General features: G+C 40.2%; 1 protein-coding gene across 2 annotated transcripts; it reads right to left on the reverse strand.

Annotated features, from left to right (window-relative positions):
- Positions 1-1211: 1211 nt before the first annotated feature.
- Positions 1212-17556, reverse strand: ift43 (intraflagellar transport 43 homolog (Chlamydomonas)). Of its 2 annotated transcripts, none has more exons than XR_015709312.1 (9): positions 17466-17556; positions 16588-16683; positions 13780-13850; positions 11028-11063; positions 9732-9778; positions 4092-4164; positions 3171-3246; positions 2369-2534; positions 1212-2261 (listed from the first exon to the last, which is right to left on the reverse strand). XR_015709312.1 is itself a non-coding variant. In XM_087780477.1 (9 exons), the coding sequence occupies exons 1-9, from the start codon at positions 17508-17510 to the stop codon at positions 2163-2165; spliced, it is 606 nt and encodes a 201-aa protein (XP_087636603.1). In that variant the 5' UTR covers positions 17511-17554; the 3' UTR covers positions 1212-2162. The 2 variants fall into 2 exon arrangements, 1 of the variants encoding a protein (XP_087636603.1); XM_087780477.1 differs by having other exon boundaries at positions 2472-2534; positions 17466-17554.
- Positions 17557-17967: the final 411 nt, after the last annotated feature.

Below are 17967 nucleotides of genomic sequence, written 5' to 3' on the forward strand. Positions count from 1 at the left end.
GGCTTCTCCAGAGAGACAGCTAGAGGTTGTCTCTACATGGATGGGCACTTCGCGGCTCGGCGGGGGCGAGGGGAAGGGGCAGCGCAGCAGCTGCTCTGGACATATGGGCAGAATTCATTAAGTCTGGCTAAATGAGCCAATTGTGGAAGCGGCGAGAGGGAGTGTGACCGGGAAGGGGAAACAAAGATGGCGGACGATTATTCCTCGGCTTCATCTAGGAGCTTTGATGGGAGTTGATTCAAGGCCGGGAGATGTGGACGTATTTGTGATTGAGCTGTCGATTGGGCGTCCTTGAGGAGTTAACCGAGCAAGTCGGCGCGTCCTCAAGACCGTCCCTGGCCCCTCCAAATCAACCCTAATCTCAATCTGTAAATGTTACAACTGTTTTCCTATCAGAGTTGGCGGACATTAGAGGCCGATATTGATATTCGCACGCATGAACCCGGAGACACAACTGAATGCTGATACACACAACCGGCGTGTGACAAGGCCACGGTACACAATGACTCTCATAAATTACATTAAATCAGGTGTGAAGGAAGTGAGACGGGTCCGCATATAACAGCTCACTAGGCTTTTTTAATCCTTCCTTGAGGTCTCTGTCTAGAGTGAGTGACATTGAGAATGTCTTCTCCCCTTTGATCCTCCATACATCTTCTTACCGCATTTATTTTTCAACCGATGCATCCAGGAATTATATCATATCTACAGTCGTGGTGGAAGTATTATAGATATATAGGATCCTTTGAAGGTTAGTTCATTGAAAAAAGAACATGGATGGCAATCCATACTGGCTTGACCCTTTGTGGTACCTCTTGGTCATGGTGACCCCGGTGACCTGGAAACAAAGGGACACCTCAAACACATTTGTTTTTTTGGGCCTACGGGTCACTGTGACCCTGAGATAACACAAGATTGTGACCCAAGCAAGTTAGCTTTGTTGTGAATCACCTATTGGGAGAGGTAAAGTTTGAAATCCACTGAATCATCAGTTCGCTAAAAGAATAAAAGTAGCTTTTCCCAAATTTATTTTTCCCTCCCGGGTCCGTCGGCTGTCTTTGTCTCCTTCCTCTCTTTATCCAGTAAAAGGTGTAATGTATGCTAATCCCGTGGGTGTCAATAGGAAATCTGTTCACTGCGCTGGAGATAATAGCGAAGAAGGTGTTGTTGCTATCGAAGAGCTGGAAGACAAAGTCAATGCCTCGCTCAATAACAATAAGGTTATGGGCTTTAATGAGGAATGTTAATTTGAACACAATCAACTGGATTTCGGATTAGCAGATTAACAACCTTGGACTTGTAGCAGGGCAGCGATAATGCTCAAAGTACAACAGGGTTGTTTCTTTTTTTTTTTATCCCCAGCAGTGGCGGTTTAAAAGTTATTTAGCTGTTGAAGTTGGGCAGCTAGCTGAGGATAAACTGTAACAAAGTATGTTTATCTATCATTTTCTTTTGTAATATGGACTCTCTATAGAAGCTCAGTCATCCAGTAGACACTCGAGTAGAACCAACGATCCTTCACTTTAAGGGGAGAATATCGGGGTGTTCCCTAGACAAGGAATGGGGTTTCATAGCAACGCACAAACAATTTGATATCTAAGAAAAAACACTTTATTATTATCAAGCTTATATGTCAGGAGCCAAAATGGAATCAAGTACCATCCAGTCTGGGGCATTGGTTCTAGTACCTGGCGGTCCATCAGATTCTTCATTGTTAAAGAATTGGTCTCAACAGATAATTGCGTAGCGACCAAATGTAAAAGATGAGGATCAGCTTCTCTAGGTTCTCTGATAGAGACTGTCGTGGATTATCCAGTTTAACTAGGTTCCCACGATTATGGTTATTCGTGAAGGGTTAAGATAAAGGATACAAGCGAAGTGTATTCTACTCTATATTTAAAGATATTAGCTCAGTCATCTATCGGGTACTCGTAGTAGAACTTGAAGAGAAACTGGTTTCCCGGACAATGGATGGACGCCGCTCCTTTAAACCACACAAAAACGATCTATCGAGAAACTTTCTGACTCACATGAATATAAGACATGATCTGGACAAGAAACCTGAAAGTTAATGGAGTCAAAGTCACCGGTCCTGACGTGAGACGGACCCCGATCCCGCAGGAGCCATTTTAAATCTCAGTCCAAACACCTCACTCATGTAGCTATGTGTTCTGCTCCTCATTTTCTCCTTGATCCCATTCCATCAGCAGCTCGGAGGACACCTCGGTAAACAGATGATCCCAGTCCCACCTCACATCCTCCTGCAGCCGGAGACAGCGGAACATAAGAATGAGTGGATGAACCAGGGGAGGCCGGCAGGGGGAGCGGAGCAGAGGGGGGTAATGTACATATCATAAATCTTGATTACCTGGGAGACAGAGTCGGAGCGTCGGCCCCCCTCGGGGTCCAGAAAACAGCTGGAGCGGCTTTAGCGAGGAGGAGCCGGTTTACTAAGAATAAAAAACACTCACCTCCTTCACCTCGTGCTCCGGCGCCAGAACCTTGGTGAGCAGCTTCAGGTCGATCTCTCCGTCCTGGGGAGGAAGTGGAGCTTCAGGTGAGGAGGTTCTAGACCAGAGGTGGGCAACTAAACCTTCTACAGGGCCACTATTTATTAGTGCGGCTACTTTCAAGGGGCCTTCAACCCAAAAGAAAGAAAATATTTGAAAAGAATATTGTAAAAATAAGATATAATTAAGTAAATTTTTTGGCCAATTCTTATTTAACCCTTGTGTTATCTCAGGGTCAAGGTGACCCAAAGGCTCTCTTTGGTATCCCTTGCCTCTGGGTCAAGGCTCATTGGCCTCCATAAATACTCATGCAGTCGTAGAGGTCTTTCAACTTGACCCAGAAGCCACACAATGGATACTACGAACACATTTTGCTTTCGGGTCACCTTGACCCAGAGATAACACAAGGGTAAATATATATATATATATATATATATTTATATGTATACACATATCCATCTAATTTATAAGAGTTATTTTGGCAGAAGAGAAATACCTAATAATATAAATCTAAAAAAAAGGCATATAACAAATGTAACAAATGTTCCATTTCAAATAAAATGCAGTAAAGAATTTAAGAAACATTTTATTTATATATATATATATATATATATATATATATATATATATATAATCAATTTAGATCTCTGCTAGACTCACCAGTGTCTGGAAGGCAGAGTAGTACTTCAAGTCGTTGTCCAGGTCTCTGTAGGTCATGACCCGGTTCACCTGAACACTGAGAGAGAAGGTTTTTGTTGTTTAATTTCTACTAAAAGGCTAACATTTATTTTACATTTCTGCAGCATATTTTAGTGGCAAAAGGCTGGAATACTTCCCACTTACTCGCGGCAATGGCCCCCCATTGGGGTTCACCAAGAACAGTGAAATCTTGGACAAGCTAGAAACCTACATAGATGCCAACTTTGGGACAGTTTAGTCTATGAACCTGTATGTTTTTGGCTGTTGGAGGAAACAAACAAATACACATATGTAAAAACAAGGTGCGTCACTAGGTTCTATTTGCACAAATGTGCCGTTTAAATCAGTTTGTTTCCGAGGTCCTGGGTGGGTCCGGAGTCACTAAAAAAAAATCCTCATCATAATGGTGTGATTAAGTGCGTCTGAACTGGAAAGTTGCGTACATCGTTTTGTGGACGACTTCTGAAGACGACCACCGAGCGGAGAGAGCTGCCAAGAGGTGAGCGCTCCAAATTGAAACCCAGCTGCTTATCTGAGGGCCGGAATTAAGTGAGAGGGCTCTGAAAGTGTCCGGGCCTAGCGGTGCATGCCAGTCCTACTTACTGCACATTACACGCTACATTGCCCTCACAATGAGTTCAATGTGGATATTATCTCGCACAGAGAGCCGGCCTCAGCTAATAACCTGCGCCGCCGCCACAGCCTTGCTACACGGTCGACACGTGTCGGCGGGGGCCCCCGGCTGCCCTGTAAATCAAAGGGGCCCCGCGTCGTGCGCTGCATAAATCACAGCCGACTGTTATTTCTCCATTTTTTAGCAGGATAAAGGGAGACGCTCGGGCTGTGGAGGTGATCATCAAAGTCAGGGTTTTTTTTTTTTACCTGGGTGGTTCTGCCACTTGCATGGTGAGGTCTTCCTCCTGGACCTCGTCCAGATCTGGAATCACCGGGATATCTGGAGGAAAGACGCAGGGTTGTTGGTGCAATTCCATTAAGTACTAAGACATATATACACATATATAAAGACCAAAACATCAAGGGTAAAGACTCTTTCTACCTGTCTGTTGTCCAGATCATTAATATTGTTTAATTAAATGTAATGTTTTTTTGTTTTTCTTTTATTTAATTATATATTTTATGCCATTTTATGGTAAAGTCTCTAGTCTCACAGACAATAAAAGTTCATTTTATATCCATCTGCTCACAACAAAGTCATCTTCTTATCAGAATATATTTGACGCATGTAATAATTTATCTTAATTCCCTTAAAATTGAAAAATAATAAAAGAATCATGAAGATTTTGAGAATTAATTTCAATGTTTCATCAATTATTACATTTAATTAATTACATTTTTATAGTTCTTGCTATATTTTCATGTTATGTGTTATCAGTTTTATCTTGCCCTTTAAAGTATATACTTTATTGAATATTGTTTTGATTGTTTAAGCGCTTTGTGACCCTGGTCTGGAAAAAGCGCTATATAAATAAAAATTACTTACTTACTTATATTAATCGGCTGCTACACAATATCTCATCATTTATAACATGTTTAAAGAAGTGGTCTTTACTGATAATAGTTTTTGTTCGCCCCAAATGTGAAAGGATGAGGATCAGCTACTCTAGGTTCTCAGAGAGAATAATTTGAGTAAAATGAGACAATGTTGTCATAGCAACAGACGTGAAGATAAAACAAACAACTACAGTAAACAACGTCAGTGTTTGAATATGCCTGACTTCCCCCCTCGAGGCCCACTCGAGCCGTCACATGACAGCGGATATGAATATTCACGAGTCGGCATATTTTCCTGCGGCGGGCGGGCGGGGGTATCAGCTGAGGGGGCTCCCCAGAAAGACCCCCTACTACCGCAGCATTTGGGCCCTGTCAGCGCGGCTCGACCCTCAGGAGCGTCGGGCGTCCGGCGCGCCGACCTCCACGTCGGCTCTGCCACTCGACGGCAGCTCACGCTCAGCCTCGTGCTCGCGCCTCATCCCGCGCCTCATCTCGCGCCTCATCTCGCAGGAACCATCTGTGTGGGGTCGGAAGTCACGGTGCGGGCCTGGCAGGCTCGGAGGCTCCCGGTGCCGCCGGCTCGCTGCTGAACAGTAGGACTCGCTTTAATTGGCCGGACGCAACAGGAGAGGAAAGCAAACGCTCTCAAGGAGGACAGGACGAAGGGGTTTTTTTTTTTCCTCTCACTCAGATCATTTTGTGGAGGAATCGAGAGCCAGGAGATCAGGAGACAAGTTTGATGGAAACTTCTGCAGACAACTTGAGAAATGTTTGTGTTCGCAATTTGATTTCCTGGATACACCTGTTTTTCATGTTTTTTTTTCAATCAATTGATCTAGTTCACAATAGCATTCAATAGTAACCCTCTTTTAAATATGAAGCTTTAAGCTAAATGGGTTTTTTTTTTGTTCAAAAACTTTTTTTTTGTTTCCCCTGATACTCTTGACTTGCACAATTTATACTGTTAATAATAACCTCAAACTTTCTAAACCTTGAATGTAAGTAACCTCAAATGATTGTAACATAAACCTTTTAACTTTAAAATGTTCTTGAACTAAAATGTTCTTGACCTTAAATGTTCTTGACCTGAAATGTTCTTCACCTAAATTGTTCTTGAACTGAAATATTATTGACATAAAATTTTCTTCAACTGAAATCTTCTTGACCTTAAATGTTCTTGACCTAAAATGTTCTTGAACTTGAATGTTCTTGACCTTAAATGTTCTTGAACTGGAATGTTCTTGAACTTGAATGTTCTTGACCTTAAATGTTCTTGAACTAAAATGTTCTTGACCTTAAATGTTCTTGAACTGGAATGTTCTCGACTTAAAATTCTCATAAACTGAAATGTTCTTGACCTTAAATGTTCTTGACCTAAAATGTTCTTGACCTTAAATGTTCTTGACCTTAAATGTTCTTGACCTAAAATGTTCTTGACCTTAAATGTTCTTGAACTGAAATGTTCTTGAACTGAAATGTTCTTGACCTAAAATGTTCTTGAACTGAAATGCTCTTGACCTAAAATGTTCTTCACCTTAAATGTTCTTGACCTAAAATGCTCTTGACCTAAAATGATCTTGACCTTAAATGTTATTGAACTGAAATGTTCTTGAACTGAAATGTTCTTGACCTAAAATGTTCTTGAACTGAAATGCTCTTGACCTAAAATGTTCTTCACCTTAAATGTTCTTGACCTAAAATGCTCTTGACCTAAAATGATCTTGACCTTAAATGTTATTGAACTGAAATGTTCTTGAACTGAAATGTTCTTGACCTAAAATGTTCTTGAACTGAAATGCTCTTGACCTAAAATGTTCTTCACCTTAAATGCTCTTGACCTAAAATGTTCTTGACCTAAAATGATCTTGACCTAAAATGATCTTGACCTTAAATGTTCTTGACCTTAAATGTTCTTGAACTGAAATGTTCTTGAACTTAAATGTTCTTGAACTTAAATGTTCTTGAACTGAAATGTTCTTCACCTAAAATGTTCTTGACCTAAAATGTTCTTGACCTTAAATGTTCTTGAACTGAAATGTTCTTGAACTGAAATGTTCTTGACCTAAAATGTTCTTGAACTGAAATGCTCTTGACCTAAAATGTTCTTCATCTTAAATGTTCTTGACCTAAAATGTTCTTCACCTGAAATGTTCTTGACCTAAAATGTTCTTCACCTAAAATGTTCTTCACCTTAAATGTTCTTGACCTAAAATGTTCTTGACCTAAAATGTTCTTGACCCAAAATGTTTGCAACATAAACTTTTATAAACTCAAACGCTGCTGATTTATAATATTCGTAAACTAGGATTTTCATAAAATAAAAGATTTTAAACCTAAAATGCTCTTCACCTTTAATGTTCATAGCCTGAAATCTTTTTACCCTAAAACCTTCTTAACTTGGGATTTCCAAATCCCCCAAATTCCATGTTAAATACAATGTTAATAACCTAAGATGTTTGTAACCTAAAACGCATTTAACCTTAAACTTCTGTAAACTAAAATACTTCTAACCTGGATGATTGTTACCTTGAACTTTCTTACCCCCCAGGTTTCGTAGCCTTAAATCTTCGCTTTAGTAACTGAAACCTAAACCAATCCATAAAATAAAATGCTCACAAACAAGCTAAAAATTTTGATCAGACGGCATACATTTGGTCTTTGTCATGCAGTTTTCAACATTTTGAAACGTCATCTTCCTCGATGTCACTTTGACAGCAACGAGATCCACTCCGTGGTCTTCTCTCCACGGACCAGAATCACATCCAACATCAGCAAAATAATCCCGGTTAGATCCACAGCTCTAAAGAAAACTGAGTGGATTTTCTCTCCCGACAGAAGTCGGCGCAGACAGTAGCGTCCGTCTTATTAGCGCTGCTGCGAGTGTTGACAGAGAGAAGAAGGAGTGATAGTGGGAGAAAGTGAGAGAGTGGGAGTGCGTGACGAGGGGTGTCAGTAATCTCTCTGCACAGTTCTGCACCCCGAGGGGAAAGTCAATAGAGGTGCTAAATAGAGGTGAAGAGTTGGGGGGGGTCCACATCTGATGAGAGGAACTATCCCAGCATCATTATCTCCATCAGTAAAAGCCAACTTTGAGCCCCCCCCGACCCCCCACCACCTTCCATTTTGTTGATAACTTTCTTTTTTTATTTTAATTATGCCAAATTAAAAATGCCACGCTCGTTTAGCCGCTGACAAGATTCATCTGTGTTTCGGATATCCAAATAAATGCGGGCGCCGGTCTCTTTCATATTCATGAGGCCCTGGGTGACACCGTGTCCTCTCATTTACAAAGCACAGTGTTCAGCAGAATCCCGTCCCCCCCGGACCTCCAATCAAATTTAATGGTCTTAGCGAAATGACATCAAAAAGCCGTCCAGCTCTTTGCAAACAGCGTCCTGGCGGGCGGCGACGGTCGGCGCACCTTCAGCGGCTGCGACGCAAAGACAAACAGCAGGCCTAGGACGTAGGTGTCCGGATAGAGGAGGGGGAGACGAGGGGGAGACGATTCGTTGATGCATAGAAATATGGAGATCAGGCCCGCCGTGATGGACGCCGGCGAGGCCCGACACATCAAGCTGGTGTTGACGCCGAGATGGGAGTGGGGGGACCCTCTTTCTTCGGCCATAGCCACTGGACATTGTGTGTAGGGGGCAGGTGTGTGGGGGGGTATCAGGGGCAGGGGACATAATCAAGATGGCAGAGGCTATCTCACTGGCCCTCAGCACTGTAATTTCACCAGGCCGGCCCCCTGGCCCTGTATTAAGAGGTCTCCCCCCCCTTCCTCACAGAAATAATCTGTCCGCTGGCCACGGGTGAGAAGAACCTCAGGAGTGTGTCAAGAAACGTTTAGAGTTTCCTCACAAAATACTCTATTCTTAAGCACTTCTCTAAGTGTCTTTTCCAAAAATATCAACTTTAAATGTGATTGTTTAAATAAATCTGCATTCTTAAGGTATAAAATACACATAAAATAACTATAATTTTTTTTAGTTTAACATAGTATGTGTTTTTTTTATTAGTTTTTATCTTAAACTATACATGTTTTGAAATACTCTATTCTTAAGCACTTCTCAAAGCAAATATATAAACTTTAAATTTGAATGTTTCAATAAATCTGCATTATTAAAGGTACAAAATACATTAAAAAATAACTATAATTTTATTTAGTTTTACATAGTATGTTTTTTTTTATTAGTTATTATCTTAAACTATACATGTATTATGATTTAAAACCTGTATAGTGGATTAAGCTTCTTAATTTTCTACACATTATTACAAACTAAAATTCAGGGAATAGGGTTAATACAATATTTATATAAGTAAGTAAGTAAGTAAGTAATTTTTATTTATATAGCGCTTTTCCAGACCAGGGTCACAAAGCGTTTAAACAATCAAAACAATATTCAATAAAGTATATACTTTAAAGATCAAGGTAAAACTGAACTAAAAATATGTTGATAGTATATTAGATATATTAGTAATTATGATTAACTATACATTCATTCAAATTGATTGCAAATTAAATTCCTAAAAAGCATTATTTCTAATTAAATAATCAATTTTTAAGGCTTTCGATGATAAATAAATACATTTTTAAGTCTTTCGATTATAAATATCCTACAATGGTTGTTTTTTAATAGAATATTCAAGCACCATAAATTGATTTACAGCTGAGATAAGGAAACAAAAGTTAGGAAGGTCAGATGGTTCGGACACGTTGTTCGTCAACCAATGAGATTCATGGATGAATGAGGACATGAGGAGGTGAGTGAGGTCGACTTTAGCCTAAATTGAAGCAAATTAAAGCCCCCCCCCATACAACAACCGAGGCCTTTTCCTGTGATCGTGTCTCCGCACGTCTTCACACGGCGATCTGACCGACCGCTCGTGTAGGACGAACGTGGCGAAGGGAACAGGAGGGATCGTCTTTGCCCGGGAGAAGGGACAGCGAGGGGAGGAGGGGGGTTTGTGTGAGGGGTTCGGGGGGGTGGGGGGGGTGCAGGTTCTTACCTCCTTCATCATCTGATCCCGGGGGGGTTTGTGGTCGCAGCCGGCGGCTGTGGAAACAGGAAGTGTGAGACTATTAATTATTTAATTCTTTTCTAAATGGGGCTCAACTTTGAGGTCGTGGTGAGGCTCGAGGCCGTTCTCATACGAGGAGGCTTTTTATACAGCGGGTGACATCATCAGCGCTCGGACACACACACACACTCACACACACACACACAAAATCACCTCCGAAAAAAGAAAACATGCTGCAGTGGCAGAATTTTAATCTGCGAAACAAATTCAAGGAGAAAGAAGTAGATGATGAGTGTGTGAAGGTGTGGTCTGCTTATGTGTGTGTGAGTATTTGTGTGCGTTTCATTAGGATAGTGCGCGATTATGTAGACACCTTTGTTCTTGTGCAGAAGAAGACCTTTGTGATACGCATTTGTGTGCATAATTAAAGTATGTGTGTAGTTGTGTGCTTGTAAAAAACAACAACATTTGTTTGTGCATTACTTTTTCGAGAAAAGTGTGTATTCATGCTGGAGTATGATCGTGTGCGATAAGTATGTTTTGATGAATACATCTGTGTTTTTGTCTCTATTTGTGAAAAGTGTATGTCTTTGTGTTGGAGGTGTGCGTTTTTCTAAAAGTGTGCAAATGTTCAGGTGTGTGTCTGAGAGTGAGTGACGTGAAAATGTGCAGAACAATGAAGAAAACATTTTAAATAATAAACATAATATGAGTTATTACCCGAGTCATCAGTTTATATTTTGATCCTCTCGACACAATATATCAAAAAGAGCGTCAGCCAGTTTCTGACAACAAGAACATTTTTGTAAACACTTTGAAACATTGATACACTCTCCCTTTTCAAAACACAACTCAAAACACACCTATTTAATTCAGCTTAATCCATCTTGCTCTGGTCATTCTATGATTTTATTGGTTTCATTTTAAAGCAATTTTGTATTTTGGGACAACGTCATTGAGAGTAAAGAAAGGTGCCTTCAAATTAAATGTATTACTATTATTATTATTAAATATATTTGTGTTAACCAAGTCACATTAATAAAACATGTAGTGGAGTGTGTGAAGCAGGAAGTGGACTAAATATCTGACGGATAAAGTTTTTAAAAAAAGTGCTTCCTCAGCATCGTCTGGCTCGTAACTTCACTCCGGTCACTAAAACATGACGACAGTGTCCTCTACCTGTCTCTCCGACGCTGCCATTTATTTCTGATATTCTTCTCTACCAAAAATAAACATCCACAGTGACGACAGGCCTCGTGCGGCACCAGTGAGGGGTCGACTTACTCTTCCAGGTCGTCTGCGGCGGGTCGTCGTGACGATCTGTGAAAAGAAAAATGAGTCATTCACAAGTGTTTTTTTGGTTACACAAAAGGTCGGACACGAGCGTGACGACGGTGATCTGGCTCTCATGGGGGTGTGGGTGGGGGGGCAACAACAGTCCAGCTCTATTTTCAGACTTTTCTTCATTTACTCGACTCAGCGTGAAAAGAAGTTGCCAGACAACAACACATTGTTTTCTCCTCCCTTTTTTAGCAACGAGGCTATTTATGGCAAAAGAGGTCGCTTCAACAACACACTGAGAAAACTGCAGTTTAAATTGGACAAACAATGATTTATATATAAAAAAAAAAAAGAGACCTGCAGTCTTTAAAAAACAGACGCTCACAACCAGTTAGACTCCAGTCAAGTACTGCCCCCTACTGGCTCATGATCGATACGCTCCCTTTGAACAGTAACGTCTGAAGTGCATTAACTGTGGCTTTGTATTTATTGTGTCAGTCTTTAGCTCTGAGTATTTGATTTGTAACCACAAGATTTCCATTCGCAACATCATTTTTGAATATTCATGTTTGAATGTAAAGATAACAGCTATAAAGAGTAGAGCACGGGACAAAAACTTGTGGCTCGTGGGTCATTTGCTGCCCGTGAGATGATATTCTGTACGGCCTCTATGGCTTTAAATGTTTGAATAGCTTTAATAATATAGTTTACATTAAATAGGCTTTTTAAAAGAATAGGGTATGAGATTTGACAAAAAAAAATAGGCAGAATTTACAGTGAAAATCCACATTTTTACAGAAAATAAAATAAAATTTGGATTAATGAAGATCTATGACTTACCTTTAGAATCTTCACTTCGATGTATTCATATTTATATTTATATGTATTCATCCATTCATTATCTTCTGTCTATGCTTTCACAGCACAGGAGTCCAACTCAAAGCCCTGGGGCCAATTCCGCTGAGTAGAGCTTAAACATGTATTATGATTACAAATGCATCGTCACATAAAGTGACCATGGGATCGTCAAAGCTGAAGTATTTCAAAGTACAACTTTTGGACGATGATGACATCAGAGTCCAACGTTGTCAATAGTTATTTTATCGTCTTGTTGGTTTTGTTATTAACCCTTGTGGTGTCTCTGGGTCAAGGTGACCCAAAGGCCAGGAAAACAAATGTGTTGGTTGTATCCCGTGGTTGCTTATGGGTCAAGGTAACTGGTCAAAAAAACACGTTCATTTCCCGGCCTTAACCTTTCGACCCAGAGATAACGCAAGGGTTAATGTTTTAGTCGTAGTCATCTGCTTTATTGTTTATTATATAACATAACGTTTCTTAACTAAACTTTGCATTGTGTTGTCTTTGGATTGTGTTACGTTGCCTTGTTTGATTCCGGTCGACCGCTTTGCCTGGTCTCTACCCAAGCTGCTGAGGTCGGTGGGCAGGGACACCCTGGAAAGCCCTCCAGCTAAGACCATATATTGACAACAACTCACATGTATTTTCTGGGCTAACCAAGAAATCCTGGAAAAAACCTTCTGTCAAAGAAGGGACTCAGGTTCAGCCCAATAGTTGGCTCAGGCCGGGAATAAAACCTATGACCTTCTGACCTTCTGTGCTGCCATCTAGATTATTTGCAGCAAACGAAATTCACAGCTGCATGTTTGCACCAATTTTTATTTCAACCCTGGATGGAGATATTTCCAAGTGGACACCAGCAGGAGTCGATCCATGCAGAGCAGCAACCGAATCTACCTGGTTGCCCTTGGACTGTGTCCTGACTGTGTGTGTGTGTGTGGGGGGTGTGGGGGGTTTGAGGGGTTCGGGGGGGGCTGGGCGGCGACACTTAAGACACATTACCGGCTCCTTGATTAAGACTCATGTACGACGGAGCGATAGACATGGTAAAACTGTCTGGAAAAAGTTGTTAGGGATAAAATATATTGTGACAACCTGGTTTCAAAGGTTCATCAATAAACTGACAGATCATTTAGTGTCAATTAGAAGTGATAGATCGACAAATCCCGGGATTTCTGCGCTGGGATTAGTGGGAGGAGGGCGGCGGTGATTGAGCACGAGGGGTGACATTGAAGGGAAAAGTCCTTGCCAGTTCCAGAGGGGACCATTACTTACTTTGTTTCAGAGAGGATCAATGCACATGCAAACCCCTTTTACACCTCCTGTATTTCAATCGCCCGCCGGACGAGGAATCAAGCGAAGGCGAGCGGCGACACGCTGACCTTCTGTGAGGAGGGGGGACGACGGAGGGGGAAGATGTATTGAGTTTGCTGTTTTTGCACCAACGGTGCAGTAAACTACACAAATAAGCAGCACTGAGTCAGCCGCCGCGCCTGGACGCCGCTCACCTTCATCCGAAAAAACCACCCAGAAGAAGACGCCGTCGAGTCAAACAAGTTAGTAAAAGTGAAGATTAAAGGTTCGGGTGAAACATTCCATCAACTCGGATACCCTGGCAGCAGGGCTGACTTAAGACTGCCCTCCTGTGGCTGCTGTATGAACCGTGTCAATAACTGTCTCGCCCGGCAGATGAAGACAAATGGCGAGCGGGGCGGCGGCGACAACAGCGCTCCTAACTCTGTTGATTCACGGCGCCGATGCCAAAATATGTGCTGATAAATAAACTCCTTCAGCAGCATGAAGGCCCATTAATAAAACATAACGGGCGCAAAGAAAAACAAGCGGAGCACGACTTTTGTGTGGTAGGAGAGCTGGAGGAACACAAAGGGTTACGCACTTGGCAGAACCAGACGCCGAGCTGTCCTCGGCCCATCCGCCCTGTCGGCGCGCCGGCTTGGGAGGGGGTCCCTGCAGGGGGGAGACCACAGTCAGGAGTGTCATCAAGCAAAACTGTATTCAGGAAAAGCTTGAAAAGAATGAAGGTAAAAATAGAAAAATTTGCTAAAATAGTTGAGTTAAAAAGAATTGGCATCAAATTTGAGAATCTCAACACGTCTTTTCAATCTTGTTCACACAAACAAAGACTCTGTTCCACCCTGGCCGCACTCTATTCTTCACCTCCCATCATCTCCGTCAATTCTTCTGGGTTAAGAACAAGAGGGTTTTTTCAATACATCTACTTCCTCCAACTTCCATTTCTTATTCTGCTTCTTTTACTTCTCACTCTTCATCTAATAAAGAATAAAAAAAAAAAAAAAAAGAAGTCATCATTACTCTCACTCAGTCCTCTATTAAGTTACATGACAAAATAATAACTCTGACTTCATATCTCAATATATAAGGATTGAAACCATTTAAAGGCTTGTGGAGATTTTATGAATTTGATGAAACCAATATCTAGAGAAAGATAATGATTCTAAAAATGATTGTTAGTTTATTCAAAAGATAATTTAAATATAGATATATTAAACTAACAATATTCACACACCTTCTATATTTCATCTGTAAGTGGTTACCGTTTAATCTTCAAAACAGTTTAAATGAGTCGAAAAGCTTTTGGAAGCTAATGAGAACAAATCTTTTATTAACAAAAACAGTCACGTTTTAATGCATAACTTAACAATATTTAGTGTTTTTTAATGTTTTTTTTTTCTCAGTTTAAATATTTTAATATCAGTTTACAATATGTTTGGAAATTTGTCAAACACAAATCCACTAAGAATAATGGAAAATATTAGGGATAGCTTAATAAAAACTGGAAGAGAGTAATGAGGAAGGTGTGCCTCTGTTTAACATGATATAAAAAAAAGAGCTAATGTCTTCACTCAAAATCCCTTTTTTTTTTTTAAATAAAGAGCAATATAAGTGTATGTATTGAAGAAGATAGTGCCTTAGGATCACAAGTCACTGTGGAAAAAAGCTTAGTTTTGGGGGGAAATATGTTATGAATGCTAGAAATCCACCACTTCTCTGATGCCTGCACTTCATTGTTTTGTTTATCGGAGCATTTCAGGGTCAGAGCTCACGCGCAGACGAGTGTGGGAAGTGGCCGGGCCTTTTAGTCCGAAATATCCTGACATGGAAAGAATGACCTTCTCAACATCATTCTTTAAATCTGAAAATAGGAACGTGGGCATGCGTCTCCGTCCCGAGACTGCGCCCCTGAGAACACTTGAATGAATGAATTCCTCCGAGCTCACCAGGAAAATGAATCGGGGTGGGAGGTGGGGGGGGGAGGAGGAACAACATTTCTCATTACTAGATTGAGTCTGCAGAGGACAAAGTACTTGTGAAGAATTCCCATCCATTTATGATGAAAGAGGAAATAATCTTTCATGGCTGGAGCCATTTATGAATCTGAATGTCACCATTAGGAACAGCAGAAGGGACGATGTTCGGTCCTATTCATCCGGCGATCTGAGTTCCCCTCAATTTTCTATCATTAGTGATGACAAAAACAAGAACATGAGGTCAACGGATTTGTCCGAACTTAATCACAGTAAAAACCTGAATCGACGTTGTAGCAATGGTCACCTTGGTAACAAACGTGTGACCAAATCAGTTGGGTATTTTAAGGCATCGCAGGGCCAGAGTTGATAAAGATTATGTAACGAAAACATGCAACATTCTGGAGGAATGTGAGCTCAGCAGGTCAGAAAGGGCGCGAGAACGTCCGTTCATACCTTCAGGAACATTTGGCCTGATTAGGGAAACTGAGCTTAAAGCAAATTCATCGCAGAAATGTTTCAAGATCATGGGAATGTCAGGGATATCGCCCGTCTATAGAATATTCAGAGTCAATTTAACCAAAGAGGAACTTCATGTATTATCTGCTGAGCTACAAACTACTGGATTTATACCACAAGGGAAACTTCTGACTCCTTTGTATTAATGACGCCCTTTTGTGGTTGTAGTTAAACTATAAATTGTATTAAAAAAAAAAATTTGAAAGCGAACAACATTTTTTAAATTATGATTAGGATCATATGTTGGATAAATTCAAGTATACCTTGTTAAAGTTCTTTGTTTTAGGACTTAAGAATTCATTTTAGTATTTCTTATCTGTTGAAAAAATAATTTAGCTGCTGCTTTTTATGTTTAAATGATGTTAATTAATGTGTTCTTATTGTTTAAAATGTATATAAATGTATATTAAATGTATTTTTTATTTTATTTTAAATTTGAAATCCATGTTCATGTGTTGTCCATAGTTTTATGAAGATCTTTATTTATAATATTTGAATATAATATATACATACAAAATGACATACATATAAATAAAATATTCAAACCTTTGTTAGAATCTTTTTCTTAATCAGTTTGTTTGTTTTGCTCAATCACCATCTGCACATTTGCCATGTGTGTTGTCTTATTAAAGCAAAAGTTAAGTAAACAAACCTGCTAAAAACAACTGATACACAAAGTAAGGAAACACAACTGAGCACAATCTCATTGTCGGCTCACACAGACGTAAATCAAATGTCAACTGAAAAAGTAAACACAGCAAACAAAGAAGCAACAGTCACCGTCATGCAGCCTACCTCGTCGTCATCCTTTTTCATTCAAGTGTGAGAGAAACCACATTGTTTTCAGGTTAATATAAGAGAACGGCGACACATGGATGGCACTGGTCAGTACGACTTACTTCTCCCGCGGAGGTGGACGACTTTCTTGCGTGGCGAGACTCCTCGAAAGACGACTGGTCTGCAGCGAGGCGAGGTCTGCGTCCTGATTTTGTGGCCTTGTAAATACAAAAATGACAGGATGAAGAGTCAGAAGAGTCCGAGACGAAGATATTGTTGATTTTGTCTGTAGGGACAGGATCACAAATGAGTGTATCAAAGAGAAAGTTTGGGTGTAGATGTTTGGAGACGCATGTCCAGATGATAAACAATGAGAAATAAGTTTATAATATCTGTGCAAATGCAGTCAAATACATTGAGAATGTTTCAGACCTAACATGGTCAGATGCTTTATCAGTGAGAGCCACAGACTAACAGTGACTTCTTGGACATGGAATCCATTCATTCATTCATAGGAATTCTGTTTATAAAGGTGCATGTGTTGTAGCAACTGAGCTTCAGCACAAGTTTGGGAAGTCTTGCAACTACATGGGCGTGTTTGACATCCTTTGTAAATAAACGAGAAGCCTATCAGCAACTTTAAATAGTTTCAAATCACGATATTCGTCAAACTAGCTAATGCTAGTAAATAAGAGGATATAATATAAGCTAGGTGCTAACGTAGCTTCTTACATCTTACTAAAAACCGCGACTTATCCACGAAGATATTGCTTAAACGCGTACTATTAATACATTGAATACATTTGGAACTGTAAAGTAAAACAATAGCTGTTTTAAAAAGAACACACAGGCAGTTAGAATAGTGTTTATAGTAGTTTTGTTACTAGCTTTAGCTTAGTTAGCGCCGTTAGCTTTTGCTCGTAGTATCGTAAATGGCAGCTATGCTAACATAGCTTTGTGTCTATTCTCCGACATTGTGTGGTTCGAACCGTAGACTTACATTTCTACCAGACACAGGCTCGCCAAGTTGGAATCCGTCGTCCATGTTTCTCCACTAGCCGCTGTAGCTAAGCTACCCTAGATACCCACAAGCGTCACATAGCGACGGTCACCATGGAAACCCCGGACCGGATGATAACCAGTTTAACAAAATCTTTTTTTTACAGTGATGCAGAATTATGTTATATATGAGTAAAAATAGGTTTCATGTATGTAGACATCTCCACATCTACTTGTGAATTAAAGTGGCATTTTTGTTTTCTGATTATTGATGTGAATGGACATATCCCGTTTTGAAAAATGCATGCTTGAATAAAAATAACATTATTTATACGTAATCCTACGAATCAAGTTATCAACCGTTTTTATTGTCTTAAAAAATAAAACGTTTTGTCGCGAGTTTATTATAGAAACTTAACATCTTTGACCACAAGATGTCAGTGTTGTGTGAGTTTTAGTTGTCGAGTACAGTTGTTTTCTATTTATAACTTCAGATGGACAGT

This window comes from Callionymus lyra, chromosome 18, assembly GCF_982586985.1.
Source record: "Callionymus lyra chromosome 18, fCalLyr1.hap1.1, whole genome shotgun sequence".
Classification (NCBI taxonomy): domain Eukaryota; kingdom Metazoa; phylum Chordata; class Actinopteri; order Syngnathiformes; family Callionymidae; genus Callionymus; species Callionymus lyra.

Excerpts from the sequence above, each read along its gene's own strand:
- ift43 (XM_087780477.1), bottom strand. The coding sequence starts at position 17,510 with ATGGACGACGGATTCCAACTTGGCGAGCCTGTGTCTGGTAGAAAT. Across the intron at positions 13,851-16,587 it reads CGTCCACCTCCGCGGGAGAA|GGACCCCCTCCCAAGCCGGC; the intron begins GTAAGTCGTACT and ends TCCCCCCTGCAG. Across the intron at positions 2,262-2,471 it reads CGGAGCACGAGGTGAAGGAG|GAGGATGTGAGGTGGGACTG; the intron begins GTGAGTGTTTTT and ends CTCCGGCTGCAG.